Source organism: Aotus nancymaae, unplaced genomic scaffold (assembly GCF_030222135.1).
Source record: "Aotus nancymaae isolate 86718 unplaced genomic scaffold, 86718_ANA_hifiasm-v0.15.2.pri h1tg000008l, whole genome shotgun sequence".
NCBI lineage: Eukaryota > Metazoa > Chordata > Mammalia > Primates > Aotidae > Aotus > Aotus nancymaae.
This window is the reverse complement of record NW_026988419.1, coordinates 6803581-6827913: the sequence shown is the minus strand read 5'-3', so window position 1 is coordinate 6827913 and position 24333 is coordinate 6803581. Positions and strand designations below refer to the sequence as shown.

The 24333-nt window shown below is 38.4% G+C and overlaps 1 protein-coding gene and 1 long non-coding RNA gene across 19 annotated transcripts in view; one reads left to right on the top strand and one right to left on the bottom strand.

The window, feature by feature from the left end:
• LOC135273639 (uncharacterized) overlaps positions 1–5093 on the bottom strand; it is a 56637-nt gene extending 51544 nt beyond the window's left edge. For both annotated transcript variants that reach the window (XR_010341394.1, XR_010341393.1), the window contains exons 1-2: positions 5009–5093; positions 415–533 (exon numbers count right to left, since the gene is read on the bottom strand). This is a non-coding gene — a long non-coding RNA (uncharacterized LOC135273639). The remainder of the gene's footprint in view (positions 1–414; positions 534–5008) is intronic.
• A 49-nt stretch (positions 5094–5142) lies between these two features.
• The window catches only part of MFF (mitochondrial fission factor), a 34169-nt gene continuing 14978 nt past the window's right edge, over positions 5143–24333 (top strand). For 3 of the 17 annotated variants that reach the window (XM_012446175.2, XM_012446174.2, XM_012446164.2), the window contains exons 1-5: positions 5143–5322; positions 8911–9022; positions 10854–11074; positions 12356–12525; positions 21640–21728. In XM_012446175.2, coding sequence (XP_012301598.2) covers positions 10894–11074; positions 12356–12525; positions 21640–21728 — 440 coding nt within the window. In that variant the 5' untranslated portion in view covers positions 5143–5322; positions 8911–9022; positions 10854–10893. Of the gene's footprint in view, positions 5323–8910; positions 9023–9825; positions 10004–10853; positions 11075–12355; positions 12526–21639; positions 21729–24112; positions 24188–24333 lie in introns of all 17 variants that reach the window. The other 14 variants (XM_012446167.2, XM_012446166.2, XM_012446158.2 and 11 more) reach the window with 13 other exon arrangements.

Here is a 24333-nt window from a genome sequence, read left to right as displayed (position 1 = left end):
ACACCACATTTTCTCACTTAGAAGTGGGAGCTAAGCATTGGGTACACATGGACATAAAGACGGCAACAACAGATACTAGGAACTACTAGACATGGGAGAGGGAGATGGGGGTAAAGGCTGAAAAACCACCTTGCGGGTACATTCATAGGCCAAACTCAGCTTCACACAATATATACATGTAACAAACCTGCACATTTACCCCTAAAATCTAAAATAAAAGTGGATTAAAAAAACAAAGGATGGTGTGGCCAGGCATGGTGGCTCATATCTGTAATCCCAGCAGTTTGGGAGGCCAAGGTGGGTGGATCACCTGAGGTCAGGAGTTTGAGACCAGCCTGGCCAACGTGGTGAAACCCCATCTCTACTAAAAATATAATTATATATATATATATTAGCTAGGCGTGGGGTGGGTACCTGTTCTTCCAGCTACTCAGGAGGCTGAGGCAGGAGAACTGCTTGAATCCAGGAAGCAGAGGTTGCAGTGAGCTGAGATCCCTCCATTGCACTCCAGACTGGGCAACAAAAGTGAAACTCTGTCTCAAAAAAAAAAAAAAAAAAGTGTATTTGTAAAGAAATCCCTTATGATAAGGGGTTTACTGTGAAAATTGGCTCATGCAATTGTGGAGACTGAAACATCCCATGATATGCTATTCCATGATACGCAGCTCCACAAGCTGGAGAACCAGGAAAACTGGTAGCATGGCTGAGTTCAAGTTTGAAGGCCTGAGAATGTGAGGACCACTGGTGCAAGTCCTGGAGTCCAAAGACTAGAGAATCTGAAGGTTTCAGGTTCAAGGGCAAGAGAAGTATCCCAGCTCCAGAAGAGTGAGAGCAAATTCGCCTTGCCTCTGCTTTTTGTTCCATATGGGCCCTCAGCTGATTGAACGGTGCCTGCCTGCATTAGTAAGGGTAGATCTTCCTTACTCAATCCCCTGATTAAACTGTCAATCTCTTCCAGCAACACCCTTACAGGCATACCCAGAAAAAAAGCTTTATCAGTGATCTGCGTACCCTTTAATACAGTCAAGTTGACACCTAAAATTAACTATCACATGGGACTTGGGTGACAGTGAAAGATAACTTCAGTACTTTGAACCCTAATGACTAGAAAAATAACCCAGCCATTAATTGAAAAAAAGGAATTCGGGAGACGGTATCTGGAGAAAGAAGAGGGAGAAAAAATTTGAGTTGGAAACCCTGCTGGGATCAAAGCTCCAGTGGGACACTTAAGCAGAATTGGCTAGAACTATGCAACAGGGTAAGATTAGGTGGATAACTTAGATTTACATAGCACCCTACCACAAAAGATTTGAGGCAAGCATGGTTGCAAAAATTATCAATGATGGATTACATCATAAGACAGGAACGTCCATATTAATGGTGAAAAAAAGGAATATATATTACAATGAATACGCATCATTGTATATATATTAAATATAAATATATATCACATAAAATAAATATACATTACATAAAATGAGGGAGTTAATAAATAAGGAAGAGAAAATGCCTTTTCTCTGAGAATTATCTACCAGATAGTGTTATGTACTTTGAGGCACAACACTATCTCATTTAATTTAACAAAAACCAAATGATGCAGGAAGATAAAGGACAATGAGGTTTACGGAAGAAGATATTGGGTTTGGTAACTGGATCGCAATCTTCATTTGAAAGTGATTTCAAAATGTTTTGCTTTGAGGGGAACACAGAATTAAAAACCAAATTGTAAATAATTAAGAAGTGGAAAGGTTAGTGGAAGCAGGAGGAACATGATTTCTAAAGGTTTTAAAAGTTATGATTATAGGTTGGTGCAAAAGTAATTGCGGCTTTTGCCATTGACAGTAATGGCAAACTGCAATTATCTTTGCACTGTTGATGAAAAAAGTCAAACTCTGTAAAATACTTTTAGATAATTATTCTGAGCCAAATATGAGTGGCCATGGCCCATGACACAGCCTTCAGGAGGTCCTGAGAACATGTGCCCAAGGCAGTTGGGATATAGCTTGGCTTTGCATATTTTAGGGAGGCATGAAACATCAATGAAATACATTTAAGAAATATGTTGGTTTGGTTCAGAAAAGTGAGACAACTCCAAGCAGGGGCTTCCAGGCTATATAGGTAAAATATTTTCTGGTTAAAAATTGGTTGAGTTTATCGGAAGACCTGGGATCAACAGAAAGGAAATGTTCAGGTTAAGATAAAGGATTGTGGAAGCCCAGTTTTATTGTGCAGAGGAAGCTCTCAGTAGATTTGAGAGAGAGAGAGAGCAGGCTGTAAAATGTTTCTTATTGGACCTAAAAAGGTGCATGGCTCTTAGTTGATTATCTGCTAGATGTAGAAAGGAAGGAAAGAAAACTAAGGAGAAAGGGAATTCTCCACAGAATGTGGATTTTTCCCAGAAGAGAATTTGCAGGATAAACGGTATGGCAAGGAAATATATTTTAGGGTAAAATATTTTTATTTTCTTCCTTCTTATGCCAAAGTCATATTGGAAAGTAAGTCATAATATACAGAGTTAAATAAAACGCATCTGATGAGAATTTGTGGTTTGGAAGGCATGACTCCCCAAACCCCTTAGATAGAAATTTGGGCAAGATAAAAAAAATCAGAGCTTAGTCTTCAGCACCAACCTAATAGATGATCTCCCAATTTGATCTCTATTTTCCCACAAGGCTTATTGGTCTCTGTAGAGTAGTTGCAAGAGTTAAAGAAAGAAGAGAGAAACATGAAAAGCAGCTCAACAGTCAAAGATAGGTTTATTTTGGAGAACAAACCTGAGAGAGGCTTCTGGTCAATTTTGGTCAGGAACATTCTCTCTTACAGACTAAGAGTACTTAAGGATTTAGGGTGAGAGAGCTTATCACAGGCTTGGAATGTTTCCACGTGGAGCAGTTTATTGCGGGTCAGAATGTCTCTGGTTGGAGAGGAGGTTATCTGGGTCTGGCATGTCTCTGATGGGAGAGGGGTTTACCTTAAGATTGGAATGTTTCTGGTCAGAGGTGTCATTTGTAGTTTATGGTCATGCTGACATTAGCCATTAGGCTGATGCCCTTTTGGTTGGATTTAGGCGGTTTTTGATCAAGGGGAACTTTAAAATGGCAGTGCTTGTCCAAGAGGGTGATGCGTCAAAATATGGCACTTTGGCATAAAGATTATTTTCAAGTCAAAGGCACTTAAAACAAAAAAGCAGACGCGAAAAGAGCACTGTGACTTTCCTTTTTCCTTCCTGAAAGCAGGAGATAAAACTTCCATATGAAAGGTGCCCTCCCTGTACCAGGAGGAAGGGAGATGTTCTCATCACCAGAGACAGGGAGTCAAAGCTGAGATACAGCTGCACAAACTGATGGATTTTTATTTTCACTTTGTTACACTAACCTTTATCTTCCTAGTGACTTCTGCATTAACTACACTAACCCAAACCTGTTTGTTTTCTCACATTTTCACAATTTACACTCTTTTTAGCCTTCCCTAGAAAAATGAAGACCTGAAAAACAGTTAGGGTCCAACTGTTAATTTGGGTCTCCATTTTTCTTTTTCTTTTTTTTTTTTTTTGGGTCTCCATTTTTCTAGGGAAGGCTCCAAAATTTGTATGCTTTCCTCCTGTTATATTTTATGTCTCTGTTTTATGTGAGTGGGAACTAAGCTCTGATTTTATCTTGCTCAAATTCCTACCTACCTGGTCTAGGGAGTCATGCCCTACAATCCATAAATTCTCATCAGATGGGTTTTATTTAACTCTATATATTGTGACTTACTTTCCAATCCGACTCTGGCATAACATTATGAGACAAGAAAGAAAATCAAAATATTTTACCCCAAAACATGTTTTTGTTTTTGCCATCTCTTGAAATGGCCCTGCAAAGCTGTCCTTTGTTGGGGAAAAAATCTGCATCTGTATAGAATCTCTATTAACATAGCTAGATCATTTTCTTCCAGGTCCTGCCAATCCTAAAGATATTACCTAGGAGTCTAGCATCTTTTAAAGATCTGTATAGGAAACATTTATCATCTGTTGTCTCTAAGGGCAGCCACGGTAAGACGTCAAAAGAACCTTGGTCTCCACAATCTTTTATTTTAACCTGAACATTTCCTTTCTATGGATCCCAGGTCTTCAAATGTCAACCAGAAAATGTTTAAATTTATCTGCATGGAAGCCCCTGCTTTGAGTTGTCCTGCCTTTCTGGACCAAAACAATGTATTTGATTCATGTCTCATCCTCCCTAAAATATATAAAACCAAGCTGTTCCCCAACCACCTTGGGCACGTGTTCTCAGAACCTCCTGAGGGCTTTGTCACGGGCCACGGTCACTCATCTTTGGCTCAGAATAAATCTCTTCCAACATTTTACAGAGTTTGACTCTTTTCCTCAACATCAGTTTAATTCTTAGGCCCAACTAAGACCTCAAAAGAGAGGAGGAAATATTTTACTTTTCCTCCACCAGTGTTAAGAAGCCAAAGAACGCAATTCAGAGGGCTTCCCAAATCATTTTGAAGAATGGTAACATCTCTAGAGTATCAATTAGATTGTAGAGGAGTACATAAGTCATGCGTACACCTTTAGCTGTTTGTGAAAACCGAGGTATACAAAATACTCCATTATTTGGCTTCGGTTCGTTCCCAAACTGGCAAGCGTGGTACCGGGAGCTCTGAGCAAGGGCTTCCTGGGGGGAGAGTCTGTGGTTGGGTGGTCAGATGCAGACGGCGCTCTCCCAAAGCCAAAGACGCTGCCAACTACTACCTAATTTCCCTTTTCTCGGTATTCTCATGGAAGACAAGGACTGATCATCAGAGGACTTAAGGAGTAATCAAATTGGAATGCATGGAATCACTCGTGGAGCTGATTTACATATGAGGATTCCTAAGCCTCACAGCATAGAAATTGTGATGCAGATGGTTCTGAAAAAGTTATTTTAATTGGCTACCGAAGGTTTACCTTGCAAACACCAGGTTCTTAAAGATGACATAATCTAATAAAGCCGAAGCGAGAATTAACCGAAAGAAGCGTTACCTCAGGTCAGCTCGCTTCGCCCACAACAAAGATGTCTGCGCATCGCTTATCATAGCCCCGTTGCTGCGCGCGGGCCCCACGTCCGCCCTTTTCCGCGTCACATGACCACGAACCCGCTTCCGCTACGGCTCCCTGAAAGGGCCCGCCCCGGCCTTTCGCGCTTCTGCCTTGGCCCTCTGCGGGCCGCTTCTCCGGTGGGTGCTGTGCCTGGGAGCCTCCGTGCTCTAGGCCAACGGCCTCTGAGAGCGCCCACTCGAGCGCCCCGGGAGCCGGAGGGCGGCGGTCCTCGCCGGGACCCTCCTGTGGGCCCAGGGGTGAGTGCTGATGTCTCCCCGACCCGCAACCCGCCGCCCGGGCTGACTGTCGGGCCTAGCGCCGCCGCAGAGACCCTCCGGCTAACAGAGGGACCCGCGGTGGCCCGGACCCGCCGTTAGTGTCTCCCTGACTGGAGCCCGGTCGCCGGGCCTCTTGCCCTCAGCCCTGCCCTTTTCTCCTCCCCGGGACCTTGCGTCCCCTAGGAGAGCGAGCGAGAGAAGCGCCGTCTTCTGCAGGTGTTTTGGGCTAACCTCTTCACCCTGTGTGGTTCGGCGTTTCGTTTTGTGGTTTAATCCGGACTTTTCCGACTAGAAACTAGGAGTTTGGGAAGCAGCGGGCATCCCGGCTTTGCAGGTCTTCACTTGTCCTTCTCAGCCAAGGCCCTGACACCTTCCAGTATGACCTTAAACCTGCCCTGTTTAAAAGGAGGTTTTTGTGTTGTGTTGTGGCGGTTCATGTTGGAAAAGAAGGGCCTTGTTGGAAGCCCGGGTCGTGGCATCATGGGTGGCTGCGGGCCACCCTGTCCGTCTGTGAGCATCCTTGCTCGCAGGTGTGGCTTGCTGGCAGTTGCTCCTCGGGTTTCTTTCCTGGAGCTGGGAAGCTGGAGGGAAGCTGCGATTTCTGAGCTTCTGACCTTCTCTGCAGGACGTGTGGCATTATTGTAAAAGAAAACCTCTGGCTACGTCCCACAAAGTTACAGCAAAGGGCGTTCTCAAGGGAAGAGCACCCTTTCAAAAGTGACATGTTTTAATTGCAGAAGATTAAAAAAAAAGTTTTTTGGCTCCTCCGCCCAAATACAGAACCATTTGTATTCAGGCCTCTCATCCACCAGGAAACTTAGAATGCTTACGAATGTTTTCTTTCCCTGGGTGAAAAACATTTTTTCTGCCTCAATTCCGTTGGCTAATGAGATCCCAAAAGAAAAACTCTTAGGAAAATTAGGACGATTTAGTTATAGTTAGTAGTCTTTTCCCATGCAATTAAATTGCTTGAGGGACCTACTATCTTGGTTTCAAAGGCTTGTATTTTAGTTTTGCTATTATTTCCAAAAGGAAATTGTGTTCTTTCTCTTCCTGTCTGATAGAGCTGCCTGCTTTCAGAAGTACAAAGCTTAGTTGTCGCTCTCCTCTCTTCTGGTGTTGAAACTTTTCTGTGGCTTCACAGCCTTATTTTAAAGGTCATTAATATATAGTTTTCAAAATTTGCAGTGACTTTTTAGATATCGTTTTTTTGGAAAGAGAACTGAAACAGGATGTGCAGAGAAGCCCATTTATGTGAACTAGATTCACACAGTAGGCGATGAAGAACTGGAGTTGTTTTGTTTTGTTTTTGTTTTTGTTTTTGTTTTCAGTTAGTATATAAACATTTGCAACCACAATCAGTTTGACTCAAGTTGTTTCAGTGACTTCCTAGGCTTTCTGGGTTCCAGTGTTCTGATGTAGAAAATGAGAAAGTTGTGCTAGAACCATTGTGTTCCAAAATGGGTACACGTTCCACTAGTGATATGTGACTTAACTCTAGGCCGTATGTGATATGTGACTTAACTCTAGGTCGTATGTGGATGAGGATTTTTTTGTAATAGGATGTTTTTGCAATCTGTATTTGTATATGTACAGCCATGGTCTAAGGTAGTGACTCAGAATTTTCTTTTACAGTACATTTATTTAAGATTTTAAAAAGTGGAGTTAAAAAAATTAACTGTAGCTAAAAGTAAATGTACTCTGTGAACATGGGGGAAAAGAAAACATGGTAAGTTAGTTACTGGTGTTCGGGAACCACTGGGTTTAGAAAGTAGAAATCTGAAATCATCTGTGATTCTAGGAGAGATTTTTGTCTCATTTGTTGTTATACAACAGAATCATGTACTGGTTGCCTACTGGATTCTAAGTTACAAAACTTCTGGAATTAACATAACACCAAATGAGAGGTTTATTTATTGCTAAAAGATATCAGAAATGCCACAGTCTAATGAGGGAGAAAAAAATTAGATTTTGATTGGTTTTAAGCAGAAAACCCAATAATTAGGATAATACAGTGTTAAATCTTAGTAGAAAAGCTCCAGTCACTTTTTAAATTTAAGTAGTTCAGCCACAGGAGAATTTGGCTTTTTCCAGGAGTTGGCATTTTAGTGTCCACCTTTATTTTCTAAGTGAATGGTTTTTTACAAACTCAGAGATTCAAATAAGAAAAGATATTGCTGGCTGGGTGCAGTGGCTCACACCTGTACTCCTAGCACTTTGGGAGGCCGAGGCAGATGGATTGCCTGAGCTCAGGAGTTCGAGACCAGCCTGAGCAACACAGTAAAACTCCCTCTCTACTAAAAATACAAAAAATTAGCCGGACATGGTAGTGTGCGCCTGTAGTTCCAGCTACTCTGGAGGCTGAGACAGGAGAGTTGCTTGAACCCAGGAGGCAGAGGTTGCGGTGAGCCGAGATCGCGCCATTGCACTCCAGCCTGGGTAACAAGAGCGAAACTCCGTCTCAAAAAAAAAAAAAAAAAAGATGTTGCTGTAGAACGAAGTAACGAAGTGTACTAGTGAGACCTACGAGATGTACTAGTAGAAAGTTCTTAAGAAGACTGAAATGCAATGAATCAAATGCAGAGAAAGCACATTTCAAGGAGATACTGAGATTCTAGCCAGTTTCTTCTCGTTTATTACTATAAAACTTCAATTTATAATGCCCCAACGCTATAATCTTTTTGAGGTAGCTCTTTTCAGTGTTCTGAATATGAGCTTTTACTATGTTTGAGACACAAGTATTAGAAGAGCATCTCATCTAGAATGATGCACAAAAATTGATTATAAAGGTTGCCTATGGGAACCTGGGAGGTTAAGGATAGGATTGGAAGTAGGACACTTCCTTTTCTCTGTATATCTTGTGTATTTTGTACCAAGTACATGCATTACTAGTTCAAAATTTTAACATTTTAAGTGAATGAAAATTTAAACAGGCCAGGCACAGTGGATCATACCTGTAATCCCAGCACTTTGGGAGACCAAGGCCAGAGGATTTTTTGAGCCTAGGAGTTTAAGACCAGCCTGGGCAACATAGTCAGACCCTGTCTCTACAAAATTACAAAAATTAGCTGGGTGTGGTGGCATACGCCTGTAGTCTCAGCTTTTCGGGAGGCTGAGGTAGGAAGATTACTTGAGCTCCTGAGATCAAGGCTGCAGTGAGCAGTGATTGCTCCATTGCATTCTAGCCTGGGTGACAGAAAAAAAAAAAATTTAATAAATGCGTTTGTTCCTTTTTGACATATGTGTGTATCTATATACGTATGTATACCTAAGTATTAGATTCATTTAAACTCACATATTTTTCATCTGCCACATTTTTCTAAATACAAATCAGAAACAATGACAGAGCTAGTCTTTTATATTGCCTTGCCTAATGAATAGTCATAGGGCCCATCTGTGGGATTAAGATTGGTGGTAAGCTTCATTTTTTCTTTCTTTCTTCTTTTACTGGTCTCTTGATGTCAGCTTGTGCATCTTTGTGACTGTTACCATTTGGAAAATTTCCAACAATGAATCCCTAGTGGGTATCATCTAGTTTCTCAATCAGCTCCTGTTTTTCTTCCCCAGGGACAAAAGTGGCTCTCAATCCAGCACATGCACACTGAAGCAAGTTAAAGGATTTAATATGAAGCACAGAAGCAGATAGTGCCACATAGCAAGCAATAGTTGGTACACATTTGTGAGTAAAAATTGTCCCTTTGGGCTTATTTTCTTAGTCTTTAAATCATCTGCATGCCAAATCCTTAAATATCTATGTCCCCAGTGATGTTTTGATAAAGAATGAAAGACATGAGTTAGCAGTCATAATCAAACCAGTTGCCCGGGCTGAGTGTCCTGAGCAACCTCTAAGAGCTCTTCTAGGCATCTGAGTGAGGCGGGGGCTTAGGGTGGGGCTATATCTCCAGCATGGAGTTTAGGAAATCCCTTAGCCATGGTTAAGTCATGTATGCTGTCTTTAACTTTTACGCCCTTAATTTATATATAATGTCTTTGCTGAAAATTTAGTGTATTTTCCGTTTGAAGTTTACACTAAATGTTGAAGTTTATTTCTATTTAAAGAAACTATTACTCACATCAAATTTGTAGGCTACCTCACTTATATTTAGTTTTTCCCTTTGTATTCCCTTCATGATTTCTTCATTTGGGCTTAGTCTAAAAACAAGATTTTTCCCCTTTGGAGTATAATTAGAGGAGTTTTATGGCAGTATTTTTTTTTCTAATCTGACTTCATATTTGTATATACATTTGATACAGCTTCTGTATCCTATTTGCAAAATCTTAAGACCAACTGTGCTTAAAGCTGTCTTTATTATTCTCAAGGCATAGAAAAATTCTTCTTAGGATAGTTTGGAAGATGGTTTCTCAAATCAAGCCCCAAGTCATGTTCAAATCCCAAAGTAATTTTAAGTATTTACTTTTATTCATAGTTTTCTTATGAAATGAATTGTTGAAATACTGATTTTTATTCTTTCTTTTTTACAGCTGGAAAAGCAGTGTCCGTGTTGTTATGTACACCTCCAAAAAAAGTTCAGATGTGTAGGGGAATTATTGTGTAAAGTAAACTGAACTACAGGGTAGCAGTATTTTAATAGCTATTATAGACGTGTATTTACTGTATTAAAATGAGTAAAAGAACAAGCAGTGACACACCACTAGGAAGGTCAGTGAAATTTTATTCAGCTGAGCTGGTATTCGAGGTTTGAGAGACAATGGTTTTAACGCTTACTGCTGTAGGCTGACCATGCTCTTTTACATTTTTATCAGCATTTTGTATTTGGCAGCAACAGTCTTTCTACTGCATTAAAAAATAACACACGTAAATATGATATTAAGTACAAATTAATAGGGTAAAAGTTTCAATTCCTCCAAAGATGAATATAAGCATTAGAATTTATTATTACAAATTCTATATTTGGTATTCATTGCATCTCAGTCATTAGGAGAAGTTTTAATTTGTGATGTAATTTTCAGGGAGTTGCATCTTCTTTTTTAGTAAATTCAGAGTTCATTTTATGCATCGTCATTTAAAGGTTTTGAATAACAGGTGCATTTGTCATTTAAAGGTTTTGTTTTTTCATGCATGACAGCAGTTTCTAATTGTAATTTTTTAAAATTCCAACCAGCTTTCCCTCAAATTGATGAGGAAATTTAAATTTAAATCTTATTTCAGGCATTTTTTAGTTATAAGCAGCATGCATATTTATGCAGAGAAAGAGAGTGTGTGTGTGTATTTGTACGTACACATTTGTATTGTAGTTCTATAATAATTTTAAATTTTGCTCCTAAGCAATATCATCAAGGTACAATTTCAGCTGATAAGTAAAAACGCATTTTGTTAAGGAAAGCATTTTCTTTCATCATTTAATTTTTCCTTTTTATATGTTAAGCACTTGCAAATGAGAAGTTTCCTTTCGCTCATTCTATAAGGTATTGTCTTCTAACTTCATTACGTAGAGGACACTGATATTACAACACTCAGTCAGCCCTGTTTTTAAATTTTTCTCCCACAGAGTGAGTGGGGCAGCATTTCCTTCTCCCACTGCTGCTGAGATGGCAGAAATTAGTCGAATTCAGTACGAAATGGAATATACTGAAGGCATTAGTCAGCGAATGAGGGTCCCAGAAAAGTTAAAAGTAGCACCGCCAAACGCCGACCTGGAACAAGGATTCCAAGAAGGAGTTCCAAATCCTAGTGTGATAATGCAGGTTCCGGAGAGGATTGTTGTAGCAGGTATTTCACCTTTATTTAGAAGGTTGCCTGTTAAATCTTTGTTTTACATATTTCTATGAAAACTTTGGAGTTTTCTTTAATGTTACTGAGAAAAGGGGTTGGAAAATGCAACTTTACACTTTTGACATTTCTATTCATTATTATAGTCTGAATTTCAAAGTATTTTTTAGTAATTCAACTAATTATTGAAGTTTTACACACATAAAATATATACATTTTTTAAGTGTATACTTGAGTTTTGACAAAAGTGAACACCCATATAACCACCACCACAGTCCAAATACAGACCATTTTTTACTCCACAAGGTTCCCTTGTGCCTCTTTCTCACTCAGTCCCTACCCCTCAACTCTAGGCAACCATAGTCTCCTTTCTATAGGCAAAGACTAGATTTGTCTTTCCTAGAGTTTCATGTAAATGGAATCATAGAGTATATGTTCTTATCTGACTTCTTTTGTTCAGTGTAACGTTTTTGAGATTCTTCTGTTGTCACATATATCAGTTGTTCATTCAATTTTATTACTGAGTAATATTTCAGTTTGGATACACCATAATTTATCCATTCATCTTCATTCATTAATTGCTTTTTGTTTGAGGCTGTCAGGATTAAAGCCACTGTGAATACTGAGGTTCAAGTCTTTGTGAGGACATATGTTTTCATATCTTAAGGACTGAAATTGCTGGATCATATACTACAAGTTATTTTCAACTTTCTGAAAAACTGCTAAACTGCTTTCCAAATTTTTGTACCATATTCCATTCCATCAGTGATGTGTGAGTTTCAGTTGTTCCACATCCTTGCCAACATTTTGTATTGTCAGTCTTTTAAATTTTAGCTGTTTGGGTGTGTAGGGCCATGTTGTGATTTTAATTCTATTTCCCTGATTATTAATAATTTTGAACATATGCTCATGTGCTTTTTGGCTACTTATATGTATTCGTTGCGAAGTATCTATTCAAATGTTTTCTCAGTTTGAAAAATTGGGTGTTGTAAAAGTTTCATATATTCTGGATACCAGTTTTTTGGTCATATATTGTTTATTGCATAATTTCTTTATCATTTCTGTACCACAGTAATAACTATTAGTGAAATGTCAGTTCTTACATGCTGGAAGCATATTTTGAAAGAAACTAATGTTTATTGGGAGATAATGATTCAAAAGCAGAAGGTAAATACATGTTTAACAAAAATCACTGTCTTTTTAAAAAACCTCCGTGCTTTTCTTTTCTCTCCCTCTCTCTCTCTTTCTCTCTCTCTCTCTCTCTCTCTTCTTAACTCCTAGGAAATAATGAAGATGTTTCATTTTCAAGACCAGCAGATCTTGACCTTATTCAGTCAACTCCCTTTAAACCCCTGGCACTAAAAACACCCCCTCGTGTACTTACACTAAGTGAAAGACCACTAGATTTTCTGGATTTAGAACGACCTGCTACAACCCCTCAAAATGAAGAAGTAAGTAGAATTTTAACATCACCAGAATTTGAAATAATACAGACAAAGGTAAAAGAGAAGAGTGAAAAGAGTATAAATCATATCATTAGCAATATGTCATGAAAGCTTTCCAAATAGAACATTACTAATAATTCTATTTACAAATATGCCAAATAAGTTACTATGCTATTTTTAAAATTTGAATGTAATGTTTTAGGAAAATGTAAATTTTGTGGAAAGCATAATTAAGTTCCTGTGGTTTGAAGAACGAGCTTTTGCTTGCTAAATAATAAGAAAAAGTTTTGAAATTTAGCAATAAAAAGTAAATATATCACTTGTTATAAAATCAGTCTAGCAAACAGGGCAAAGAAAGCTCTTTTTCCGATATTACCCATTCTCGCTATTTGATTAAAAGTTTCCACTGAGTTAGCTACTATACAGCATCAATTAATATGCCCATTGACCTAAATGTAGCAGTGTAGACTAACAAGGTGTTAGTAGCAGAGCTCAAATCCTGCCTCTGCCATTGACTTACAGCTAAGCTTTGTGCTTCTTTGCTGTAATGATTTTTAGAGTTGCATCTTTTTCATACAACTTCTGAACTAACTAACATGTTGCCGTGAAGCAAGTATAAGACAATGTGCAAACATATGTTTTTATTAAGAATGGTGCTGCTTGTATCTGGTTTTATTTTTCATGTAGTCCTTTCCAAAGAGGGTCAAGCACCCATACTGTCTAGGGCAATGCAATTTTCTAGGACTAGGTTCTTAGATTGTAAGTTTCTGCTGAGGTAATTGAGCTGATATGCTCATAGTTTGGATATTCTATATATTTGTTTGGTGAAAAGCACTAAATATGAACATTTGCATGACAAAAAGGCCCTAAGATATTTGCAGAATTGTATTACTTAACAAATATTTTTGAACTTTTATGTTTGAGATACTGTATGCAGTAAAAGAATTAATGAGAGTTCTTGCATTCAAAAAGTTTGCTGTCTGTCTAGTTCCAGCAGGACAATGATATGAGTGAGGGAAAGACATCAACACACACGAAAGATATAAAATTTTTTAATAGAAGAGAATAATGAAAGTCGCCAAGATGGTTACACAAAACAAGAGTATCCAATGTGCTCCCAGTTTGAGGCCAAGCTTTCTAGCTCCCCAAAGTTCCTTGGGAATTATAGCTGTAAAAATAATTGTCCTACAGTGAGGATTTTGACAGGAGAGAAATGCTCCTTACTATATTCTTTGGGTTTTGTTTTTCTTTTGATCTTTCTGCTCCTCCTAACTGATTGAAAGCAACCCAGGCACTTCTCTGAGTGATTATTTTAAGAGTGAGTGAAAAAAGTTTGCCAGGACTTCCCTCAGTAGACCCAGGCTTTAAGACTATACGGGGTTCATTCCTGCATTAATTGTGATATTTAGTCAAATGTGATAGATGCCCAGAGTGTATAACACTGGGGTAAAAAAGTTTGTGTGAGAATCAGACCTAACTTTGAAGGCCTACTTTGCCTTTTTTGGGCAAGTTATTTAACAAATCTAGGGCTTATCTCTGAAATAAAGATAAGAATAATGCCAAGTGCATAAGATTATTATAAGAATTAAATGTAATAATGCATGTGAGGACATGTTCTAATTTGTGTTAAAAGCTCAATATGTATAAATGTTATGGTTAGGAAGAAGTTAAAATCCTGTGGCAGGAGCCAGATCCTGAGATGAAAGAGAGGAGTTTCTGAGATTAATACCAGATGCCTATTGAAAGCAAAGATGATGGTTTGGACTTCAAGTTTATACAAGTTTATAGAAGGGTCCAGTAGCCTTCAACAGGCATTCAGCTACAGTGAGCCAGGGAGGAAGGGGTAAGGGAGCCAGAGTTCTAGTAGCTCAGAGAAATCTACTGAAATAGAAAAGCAATAATGCCCTGAGTGCTGATAACATTGATGATACATTCAGGTGTTACTCAGAATCTGTAAAGTGAGATCCCCAGAACATTTGCTCCGTAGTAATCACTCTGCAGTGGATGCCAGGGTTTCTCTACCTCAGCACTGTTGGCATTTCGGACTGGAAAATTCCTTGTTGTGGTGAGAGCTATCTTTTTGCACTGTAGAATGTTTACAACATTCATGATCTCTTTCTACAAGATGCCATTACCATCTTCCAAGTCATGATATCCAAAAATGTCTATAATAGCGAAAAGTGGAAGCAACTAATATGTTCATCAGCTGATGAATGAATAAGCAAAACATGATCTGGTCATATAGTAACTCTTATTCAGCCATAAAAAAAAAATGAGATACTGGCCAGGTGCAGTGGCTCACGCCTGTAATCCCAGCACTTTGGGAGGCTGAGGCAGGCAGATCACTTGAGGTCAGGTGTTCGAGACCAGCCTGGCCAACATTGTGAGACCCTGTCTCTACTAAAAATAGAAAAATTAGCTGGGCATAGGGGTGTGCACGCCTGTAGTTCCAGCTACTCCAGAGGATGAGGCAGGAGAATCACTTGAACCTGGGAGGTGGAGGTGGCAGTGAGCCAAGATAGCGCCGCTATACTCCAGCCTGGGTGACAGAGCCAGACTCCATCTCCAAAAAAAAAACAATAATAAGATACTGATACATGCCACAACATGGATGAACCTTGAAAACCTGTAAAGTTTAAGAAGTCAGCAAAGGTCGTATATTGCATTTTTCTACTTACATAAAATGTCCAGAATAGCAAATGAATGAAGACAGGATACAGATTAGTGGTGACCAAGGGTTTAGAGGATAGGGGAATTGAGAGTGACTGCTTAATCGGTATGGGGTTTCTTTTTGGGCTGATGAAAATGTTCTGGAACTAGATAGTGGTAATGATTACACAACATTGTGAGTGTACTATATGCCACTGAATTATATACTTCAAAATGGTTGAAATTGTGTATGTTATGTGTGTTTTACCACAATAAAAAAGAAAATATCTCCAGACATTGCCAAATGTTCTCTACAGGGCAAGATCACCCCTGCTGAGAACCATTGACCTATCTCAAGAAAGGAGACTGCCACGAGAAACCTTATGAGGAAGGCTGTAAAATTGTTGTCTAAAAGCCTGATTGATACAAGGGATAAATTCGTAGAAAGCAATTGTACTTGAGTTCTTAAACTGGCTTAAAGAATCCAGGTGAGCCCTTGAGGAGGGCTTAAAACATAACATAAATAATCCCTTAGCTCAAAGAGGGTTTAAAAACCTGGATGCTTGTCTGGAAGAGAGGACGCTGACAAACCCTTTCAATATGCCTAATCTCCACCAATATTTGGAAATCAACTCTACGATAAGACCATTGCTTGGTGATTCTGTTCATAGGGAACTAAAAACCATGCAATAAACCATGTGATCTGGTCATGAAATACAAAATGCCCAAGTCATGACAATTTTCAGTGTTCTTACAGTAGACTGGGCAGTGTGAGTGAGGAGAAAGAAGCTGTGACACTGACACTACTACCTCTTCTCAAAAAGGAATCCAAACTGGAGCAAGTCGGGAAGGATCTTCCAGAGAACAAGAAGGAAGAACTGTAAAGAAAGAGTTGGAAAATGCTGCCTGTAAGATTTGACACAGCCTTGAACAGTGTGACCGAGTCAAAGATGTGGACTCTGCCATTATATCCTGTCAGTCAGGGTATGGTGTGCTTTGAAAAAATAAGCTACAGTAAATCCTAAGAGCTTTGTGAGAAGTCCATTGAAGTTGGAAGAGAAAACAGACTGGACTAAAGATAGAGAGTAAAAGCTTTTCCCCAAGTTGACATCTTTTACTTCAAAGAGAAGTACGAGAATACTATTCATTTCTATAATAAATCTTTGAAGAACACTGAACTCCAGATATATACAAGAATTGTCCATAGTTAGGAATTAATCTGGAAGGAGCAAAATCAGTTGGCGAATGTAAACCGTGACCTGATTTTGGAAGAGAAGAGTAAAGGCAATGAGTGTCTTCAGAAATGGAACTATCTCCAAGCCATGCCAGTTTTATACAGAAGCCATCAAATGGCATCCACAGGATTCCAGATTCTACAGCAGTTAGGTACAGAGTGTACAGCCAGAGCTCGAGGAGTAGGAGAAATAATATCCAACTAGAACCACCCTTAACACAGATTAATACTTAGAAAGCCACAACCTTAGAATCTGAAGGATAACCCAAAAGCCACAGATGGCTAGCAGAAGGCCGTAGAACTGTAATTCTACCTTATAGAAGTAGCAGATGGTTGTTGGTACCCAGTTCAATTGCCATGGCAATGCTAAGGATGTGAAGCAAAAAACCTAAAATGATATATCCTAAAACAAATGCAGAAGGACTCCCAGGTACTCAGTGAATATTTAAAAGGCTCCTGCGAGAGCTTAGAAAATCAAGAACTTCATGAATATGGGTCTGATCATAGTTTGGTGATAGTTTATTGAGCTCTTTTTCCTTCCTTTTCACTTGTGGAAGGAGGAGCTGGGACTGCAATGAGCAGATTGGAGCAAAAATCTGGAGAGACAAGGAAAAGCTGAATTGTATATATGTATGCACATTCATGCATGGAAAATTCAGAGATGTGCACTCACATTCATTGTACAACTACTGTTTGAAGGCCCTCTTAGCACAAGCGTGGTGTCTTCATTCCTGACAAATTGGGCCATGTGTCCTTCCCAAAACCCACAGTTACTGGCTTAACTGTTCTCCCCATGATTCATGATTTTACATTTTGGACAGTGACCATTTTGGGGAAGGAAGATAATTTTATCCCAATTGTCAGTCTACATTGTTAATTTGTACCTTTCCCCCTTCTGCAATAAAAGTCCCACAGAAAATGGGGATGAGTATAGAGGAAAAACACTAAGGCTCTTAGTAGATTCCTGAGAGGTGGGCTTTGAACAGATTGAATCAGCCATCAGAAAACCTAGAGGCCATTTACTTGCCCAGGAATTTATGAATAATCAAATTTAACTTGGAGTATAAACATATTAAAGGAGAATTGTATGCATGCGTGCAACATGTGTCTAGTGCTGCATGTTATATAACTAGACACAGAAGACCCTATGACCCAACTTCCAGGAAGCTGCTTGAACCTAGGAAACTATTTCTCAGCCTCAGGGATGAATAAAAGTAAGTGCTTAATCAACGAAGGATGATTCTGAGAGACATTTTAAAATTTTCCATTGAGGCCAGACATGGTGTCTCATGCCTGTAATCCCAGCACTTTGGGAGGCCAAAGTGGATGGATCTCTTGATGTCAAGAGTTCAAGACCAGCCTGGCCAACATGGTGAAACCCTGTCTCTACCAAAAAACACAAAAATTAGCCAGGTACGGTGGCGCACACCTGTAATCTCAGCTACTCAGTCAGCTGAGGCAGGAGAATTGCTTGAACCCAGGAGGTAGAGGTTGCAGTGAGCTGAGATCGTGCCACTGCACTCCATCCTGGGCAACAGAGTGAGACCCTATCTAAAACACAACAAAACAAAAGAAAAATCTCAGATTGAAACAAACATCCAGGCCAGGCATGGTGGATCACTTGAGGTTAGGAGTTTAAGACCAGCCTGGCCAATATGAAACACCGTCTCTACTAAAAATACAAAAATTTTCTGGTCGAGATAGCATGCACCTGTAATTCCAGCTACTTGGGAGGCTGAGGCATGAGAATCACTTGAACGCAGGAGTTAGAGGTTGCAGTGAGCTGAATTCGCACCATTGCACTCCAGCCTAGACAACAGAGCGACACTCTGTCTCAAAAAAAAAAAGAAAAAAAAAAAAGAAAAACATCCACCACCCCATCTTGAATGGTAAAAATTTTTTAAATATTTAAATAATTAAAGATCATTGTGTTTTTTACCACCCCAGGCAGTCATCTGAATTCTTTAGTATTACAGTAAACCAGTTAGTCATATTAGCAGGCATAACAGATGATATGCTTTTATCTTATCTTGCTTCCTCCTCTGCCCCTCATATAGCAGTAATGTCAAGCTCAGTGTTCCTGTTAAGATGTATTTTAAACAAGATTTCAAATGGTGAAAATAGCAGTAGACTTAGGATCCTGAAATGGTGAAAATAGCAGTACACTTAGAATCCTCTCACTTCTCAAGCTTTGTTGAAGTCATAGGTATATTTGTCTTTTCCCATTGTTTCCAGTTCTCTTGATCTTGGTTCTCACCACATAGCCGTAGGAATGGTTCTGACTTAATAGACAAATCATCCGGATCTTTGCTATATGGAAGAGCTGTCCTCCTGTAGGGAAAGCAGCCACAACTTCTCTAGTAGGTAGGAAGGCAGATGTCGGTGGGATTCTCACAGACCAACCCAGTAGTCCCACTGTACATGAATAAGATGCACTTAATTGTGAATGTGTTAGATTTTATGTATAATTACTTAAAAGTAATTTTTTATTTTGAGGTTAACCTTTAAAAGTTCTTGTAGTAGGGCCGGGCTCAGTGGCTCACACCTGTAATCTCAGCACTTTGGGAGGCAAAAGCAGGTGGATTGTGTGATCCCAGGAGGTCAGAACCAGTTTGGGCAACATAGCAAAACCCCATCTCTACAAAAAATACAAAACATAACCAGATATGGTGGTGCACACCTGTCGTCCCAGCTATCCCAGAGGCTGAGAGATAGGAGGCTTGAACCAGGGAGGCAGAGGTGCAGTGAACTGAGATCACGCCAGTGTATTCCATCGCAGGCAGCAGAGACAGACTCTGTCTCAAAAAAAAAAAAAACAAAAGGTACTGCAGTAGGCTCCAAACTGACTCCTCTGTTTTCAGAAGTTGTTTTTTTGTTGTTGTTTAGATGGGTAAGTGGTTCATGATCATAACTGAATCAAAACTATGTTCTGAAATTGTGTGCTGCATAGTGTGGTTTTAAATTCTGTTGGCAAGAAATACAGGATCTGTTCTACCTTAATGGTGCTAATAACCTAATAATCTACTCCCAAACCTTTTAAAAAACATATATATATTTTATATATATATATATTTTTTATATATATATATAAAATATATATATATCATTTTATATATATTAATTTTTTCTTTGTCACACAGGCTGGAATGCAGTGGCACTATCTCAACTCACTACAACCTCCGTCTCCCAGGTTGAAGTGATTCTGCTGCCTCAGCCTTCCAAGTAACTGAGATTACAGGTGCCCACCATCATGCCCAGCTAATTTTTGTATTTTCAGTAGAGATGGAGTTTCGCCATGTTGGCCAGACTGGTCTTGAACTCCTGACCTCAGATTATCTGCCTGCCTCAGCCTCCCAAAGTGCTGGGATTACAGGTGTGAGCCACTGTGCCTGACCAAAAACATCAATAAATATTGATTGGTGCTTTTGAAAATATTAATTTTCAAATTCTTTAATTCATATACTTGTTTTTTACAATAAAGTTTAATTTTTTAAAAAAACATAATGTTGGCTGGGCATGGTGGCTCATGCATGTAATCCCAGCACTTTGAGAGGCTGAGGCAGGAGGATTACAAGGTCAGGAGTTTGAGACCAGCCTAACCAATATGGTAAAACCCTGTCTCTACTAAAAATACAAAAATTAGCTGGACATGGTGGTGCACACCTGTAATTCCAGCTACTCGGGAGACTGAGACAGGAGAATTGCTTGAACCCAGGAGGTAGAGGTTGCAGTGAGCTGAGATTGTGCCACTGAACTGCAGCCTGAGACAGAGCCAGACCCTGTCTCAAAAAAAAAAAAGCCAAAAAGCAAAATAAAACCATAATGTTGCCATGGCTATTTTAGTGGAGGGGGGGTTGTTTTGTTTTTTTAAGTACTTTGCAGTGGCTCACACCTGCAAAAGTGTAATCCCAACACTTGGGAGGCCAAGGTGGGCAGAACACTTGAGCTCAGGAGTTCGAGACCAGCCCGGGCAACGTGGTAAAACCCCATCTCTACAAAATACAAAAATAAGCCAGGTGTGGTGGTGTAGTCCCAGCTACTTGGGAAGCTGAAGTGGAAGGATCACTTGAACCCAGGAGTTTGAGGCTGTAAAGAGTCATGATCATGCCACCGCACTCCAGTTTGGATGACAGAGCAAGATTCTGTCTCAAAAAAAAAAAATGTATTTTTAAATAAGCAGAAAAGTTAATGATTACCACTGTTCTAGTTATCCATAACAAACCATCTTAAACTTAGTGGCTTAAAACAAACAAACCTATGTTTTGCTCATGCATTCTGTGGTTAGGAATTTGCAGTTGGCATGGTGGGAAAAGCTTGTTTCTGTTCTCCCAATGTCTGGGGCCTAAGCTAGGAAGTCTCAAAGGCTAAGGATGACTCAACAGCTGGAGCTACAATTATCTGAAGGTTTGCTCACTCACATGTCACTTGGTACCAGCTGTTGGCTGGGACCTCCATTAGGGTTGTTGGCAGGTGCACCTACACGTGGCCTCACTGTGTGGCTACTTGGCCTTCCTTATGTCATGGTCCCATTCCAAATATGAACAACCTGGGGAAAGAAAGCCTTCTGTCTTTCGCACTGTTACGACCTAGCCTCAGAAGTCACTTTGCATCATTTCTATAGGAGTCACCAGCTCTCTGAATTTCAAGGGAAAGAAGCAGATCCTGTCTCTTAATGGAAGAAGGTCAAAGTTACATTTTGTAAGAACATGTGGGATTAGAGATGGCGGCCATTCTGGAATGCCAAAACTGTTAAGCTAGATACATTTTTAGTCTAGTTTTCAAATATTCAACCAAATCTTAATTTGTTATAACCCTAGAAACCAGGAACATTTATTTATAATACAGATACTCTCCATTTTCTATATGTGCCTGTAAAAACTTTTATAAATTGTTCTTATAAATAAGTATATAAGATTAAACAAATAATAATAATTGTACCAAGTAAGATTGAAACTTAAAAAAGAAACCAGAGTAGCATTCTTCTTAAAGTAAATAGACATTCCTGTTTATCTGCATTATAGTAAGTAGGGTGTGTGTGTGTGTGTGTGTGTGTGTGTGTATTTTTTAACAAGTCTGTCAGTAATACACTGCCTGGCAGCAGTTCTTGGTTGCCTTTTCTTAGTTATATTCTTTGTAAATTTTTTGACTAGCCTTGTATCAAGGTTCTTTTGATGCTAAGCAGCTACTAGGCTACTAAGAATATTTTTATTTCCTTCCCTTTCTTTGTGCCTTAACAGATCCGTGCAGTTGGCAGACTAAAAAGAGAGCGATCTATGAGTGAAAATGCTGTTCGCCAAAATGGACAGCTGGTCAGAAATGATTCTCTGTGAGTAGCAGCACTAAGCATTATATTTCCTTTGTAAGTTTTCTCAGGATATTTTCTGTTTAGAAAAGCGCATGTTTTTCTAAATAATTACTTCCCGTAGTTTTTAAAATTCGTTTACATTTTTACCATACTTATAGTCTTAAAATCTGGCCATTTTGTTGGTTGTGAGAATTTTTCAGTAACCTTATCCTCTCCTGTGTAGCATGGTTTGCTAATTAAGTTACCATAAGATTGTGAACTGGTCCTTTCCAGCTTTGCTTCTAATGAGCTATGTTTAACAATGTAGCGAGACAAGCAGAATTTTTTTTCTTTCCAAAAGTATTTTTTAGCTTTCTCCCTTATGATTCATTGATTTTTTTTTTTTAGATCTTTTTCATTTTCAAAAAATACAAGTATGTTGTTTAAAAGACTATTTGTTTAAACCTTTCTTTTTCATTTGGTTGTATTATCAAATTCTGATTTTAAAGCTACCAGAAGATATATTATTGCTTTTTTACTTTTTTATTAAAATTAATGAATTTTTACAAACAGAATGTTCCTTGAAAACTGGTCAGAATTTTAATCAGAAAGTCATTGTCAGTAATAGCTTTTTAAATAGATTACATAAATTAGTATTTCTTTCCCATTAATTATTTGACCAGTTTTCATAAACTCATCATGGACCACGTGTGATGGCAAGCATCATATTAGCTTCTGTGGAAACTGAATGAATCAGGAGATGATACATCTTTTCTGAGAGCTAGCAAATCTAGATAGATGCAAACATTTAATTTTATTTACAAACTAACTAGAGCACAAGACAGTAGTTTATATTATACCGTATTAGTTTCTAGTTTGGACCTGTCTAAAGAGTATAGGGATACAGAAGGGGCTTTGATGGAGATAGGGTCATTAATATTCAAGGTAGAGAGAGGATTTTTTTAAAGTATTTTTATCCTTGCTTTGAAAGAAAAAGGAAGTTCTAACTTCTATATAAATTATTTGCTTGCCTTATTGAAATTCCATTATCTTGTATTAGGTGAAAGGAGAACTAAAACTGCTCTGATTTCTTGGAGAATATTGAAATGTCTCCTAAGGTAGTTAAAATTATTCTGAAAGACTGTGTAGGAAGAGAGTAAGTTAAAATGAATATATACCTCCTTCAAGGAATGCTTACTGCAAGATTCAACCATTAGTAATATAAAATGTTTTATGATTGTGTTTCCCTAAAGGTATCTGGTTGGCAGTGATGTCAGCAGGTCCATGAAATCCATTTTTCTAGACTATTTCCAAATGTATTACACAAACGTAAAGAGACTGTATCATTTATGGCTAAAGTAGCTTCTTGATCTTTAGTACTTTACAGAGTGATTAAACATACACTCAAGGGCTTTAATTATTTTCTTTTTGTACCATTATCATAAGGCAGCAAAGATTTCTAGTAAGCTTTTCCACTGTATAAAGATGTGGCTTACTATTTAGGTCCTTAGCTGCTTTGACATTTTATGTTAATAACATAAAAACAGGATTATTATAATATAGTACCACTTTTATTTTTCTCCCAAAGTATGTATTATTGATAGCTGCATTCAACTGAAGAAAAAGGAAACCCCTTTATTGTGTATGAAAACCAGTCCAGTGAAGTATGACTTAGAGTAGATGATTATAGATATTTTTGCATTTACCTAATAACATAAGTTCCTCATAACAGAAAAGATTTACAGTGTTAACTAATGTTTGATTTCTTTTTCTTCTTTAAGTTGCTTTAGTGACATTTTCTAAATTTTTAATAAAACTGAAAATCTCATTTTTGGTAGTAAAAGTAATGAATCTTTATACATTTTCACAGTGAAATGCTTAACATTGCTTAACCATATTTTTTGTTATGGTTGTTATGTGTATTACCATGTTATATACGTAATTTGTTAATAATGTAACCTTGCCCTTTCTTTCCCTACTGTTGTTAATTTTGTAATTTACAATTGAATTCATCTTTAAGAATCTACATCTTAACTTTAGAATTTTGTGTAATGAACATATGATTCAGTGTTGTTAACATAATGAAGAAAAACAATATAGTACCTCTATTAAAATAACGATTAAACTCCTGCTATCTTTACCTACTTTAGTCTTTTCTTTGTAAGATGAAATTGTTTTGCATCATAGTGCATGAAAAACTTTGCCTGCCTCCACTTTATTTTATTCCATGGCTTTAAGGATAAAAGTGGAAATGAGTATGAGAGCAGAAGCACTAGCCTTTGTTTTCTTAATTTCTTTGAAGAGGCCATAAGATTATCGTCAGCTATTGGCACAAAAATGAGTTCTAAACAGTAAAATCAGATCTAGCTTTTTCTTTGTGTTATATAAAAGCTGAATATGTAAAAGAAGCATAATTATTATTTAAGGTGGCACAGATCAGATTCTGCCCCAAGAAATAAAATTTCAAGGTTCCAAGCACCGATTTCTGCACCGGAGTACACGTAAGATTTTATCTGCTCTGCTTTTCACAAGTAGGAGTTGTTTTGATTTTGAAGGATTGTGTTAATACTAATCTATTCACCAGGTAATTGACATATGCTATCCTAATTATCTTCCTGTTTGGCTTTTTAGTACCTCTGTTTTAGGA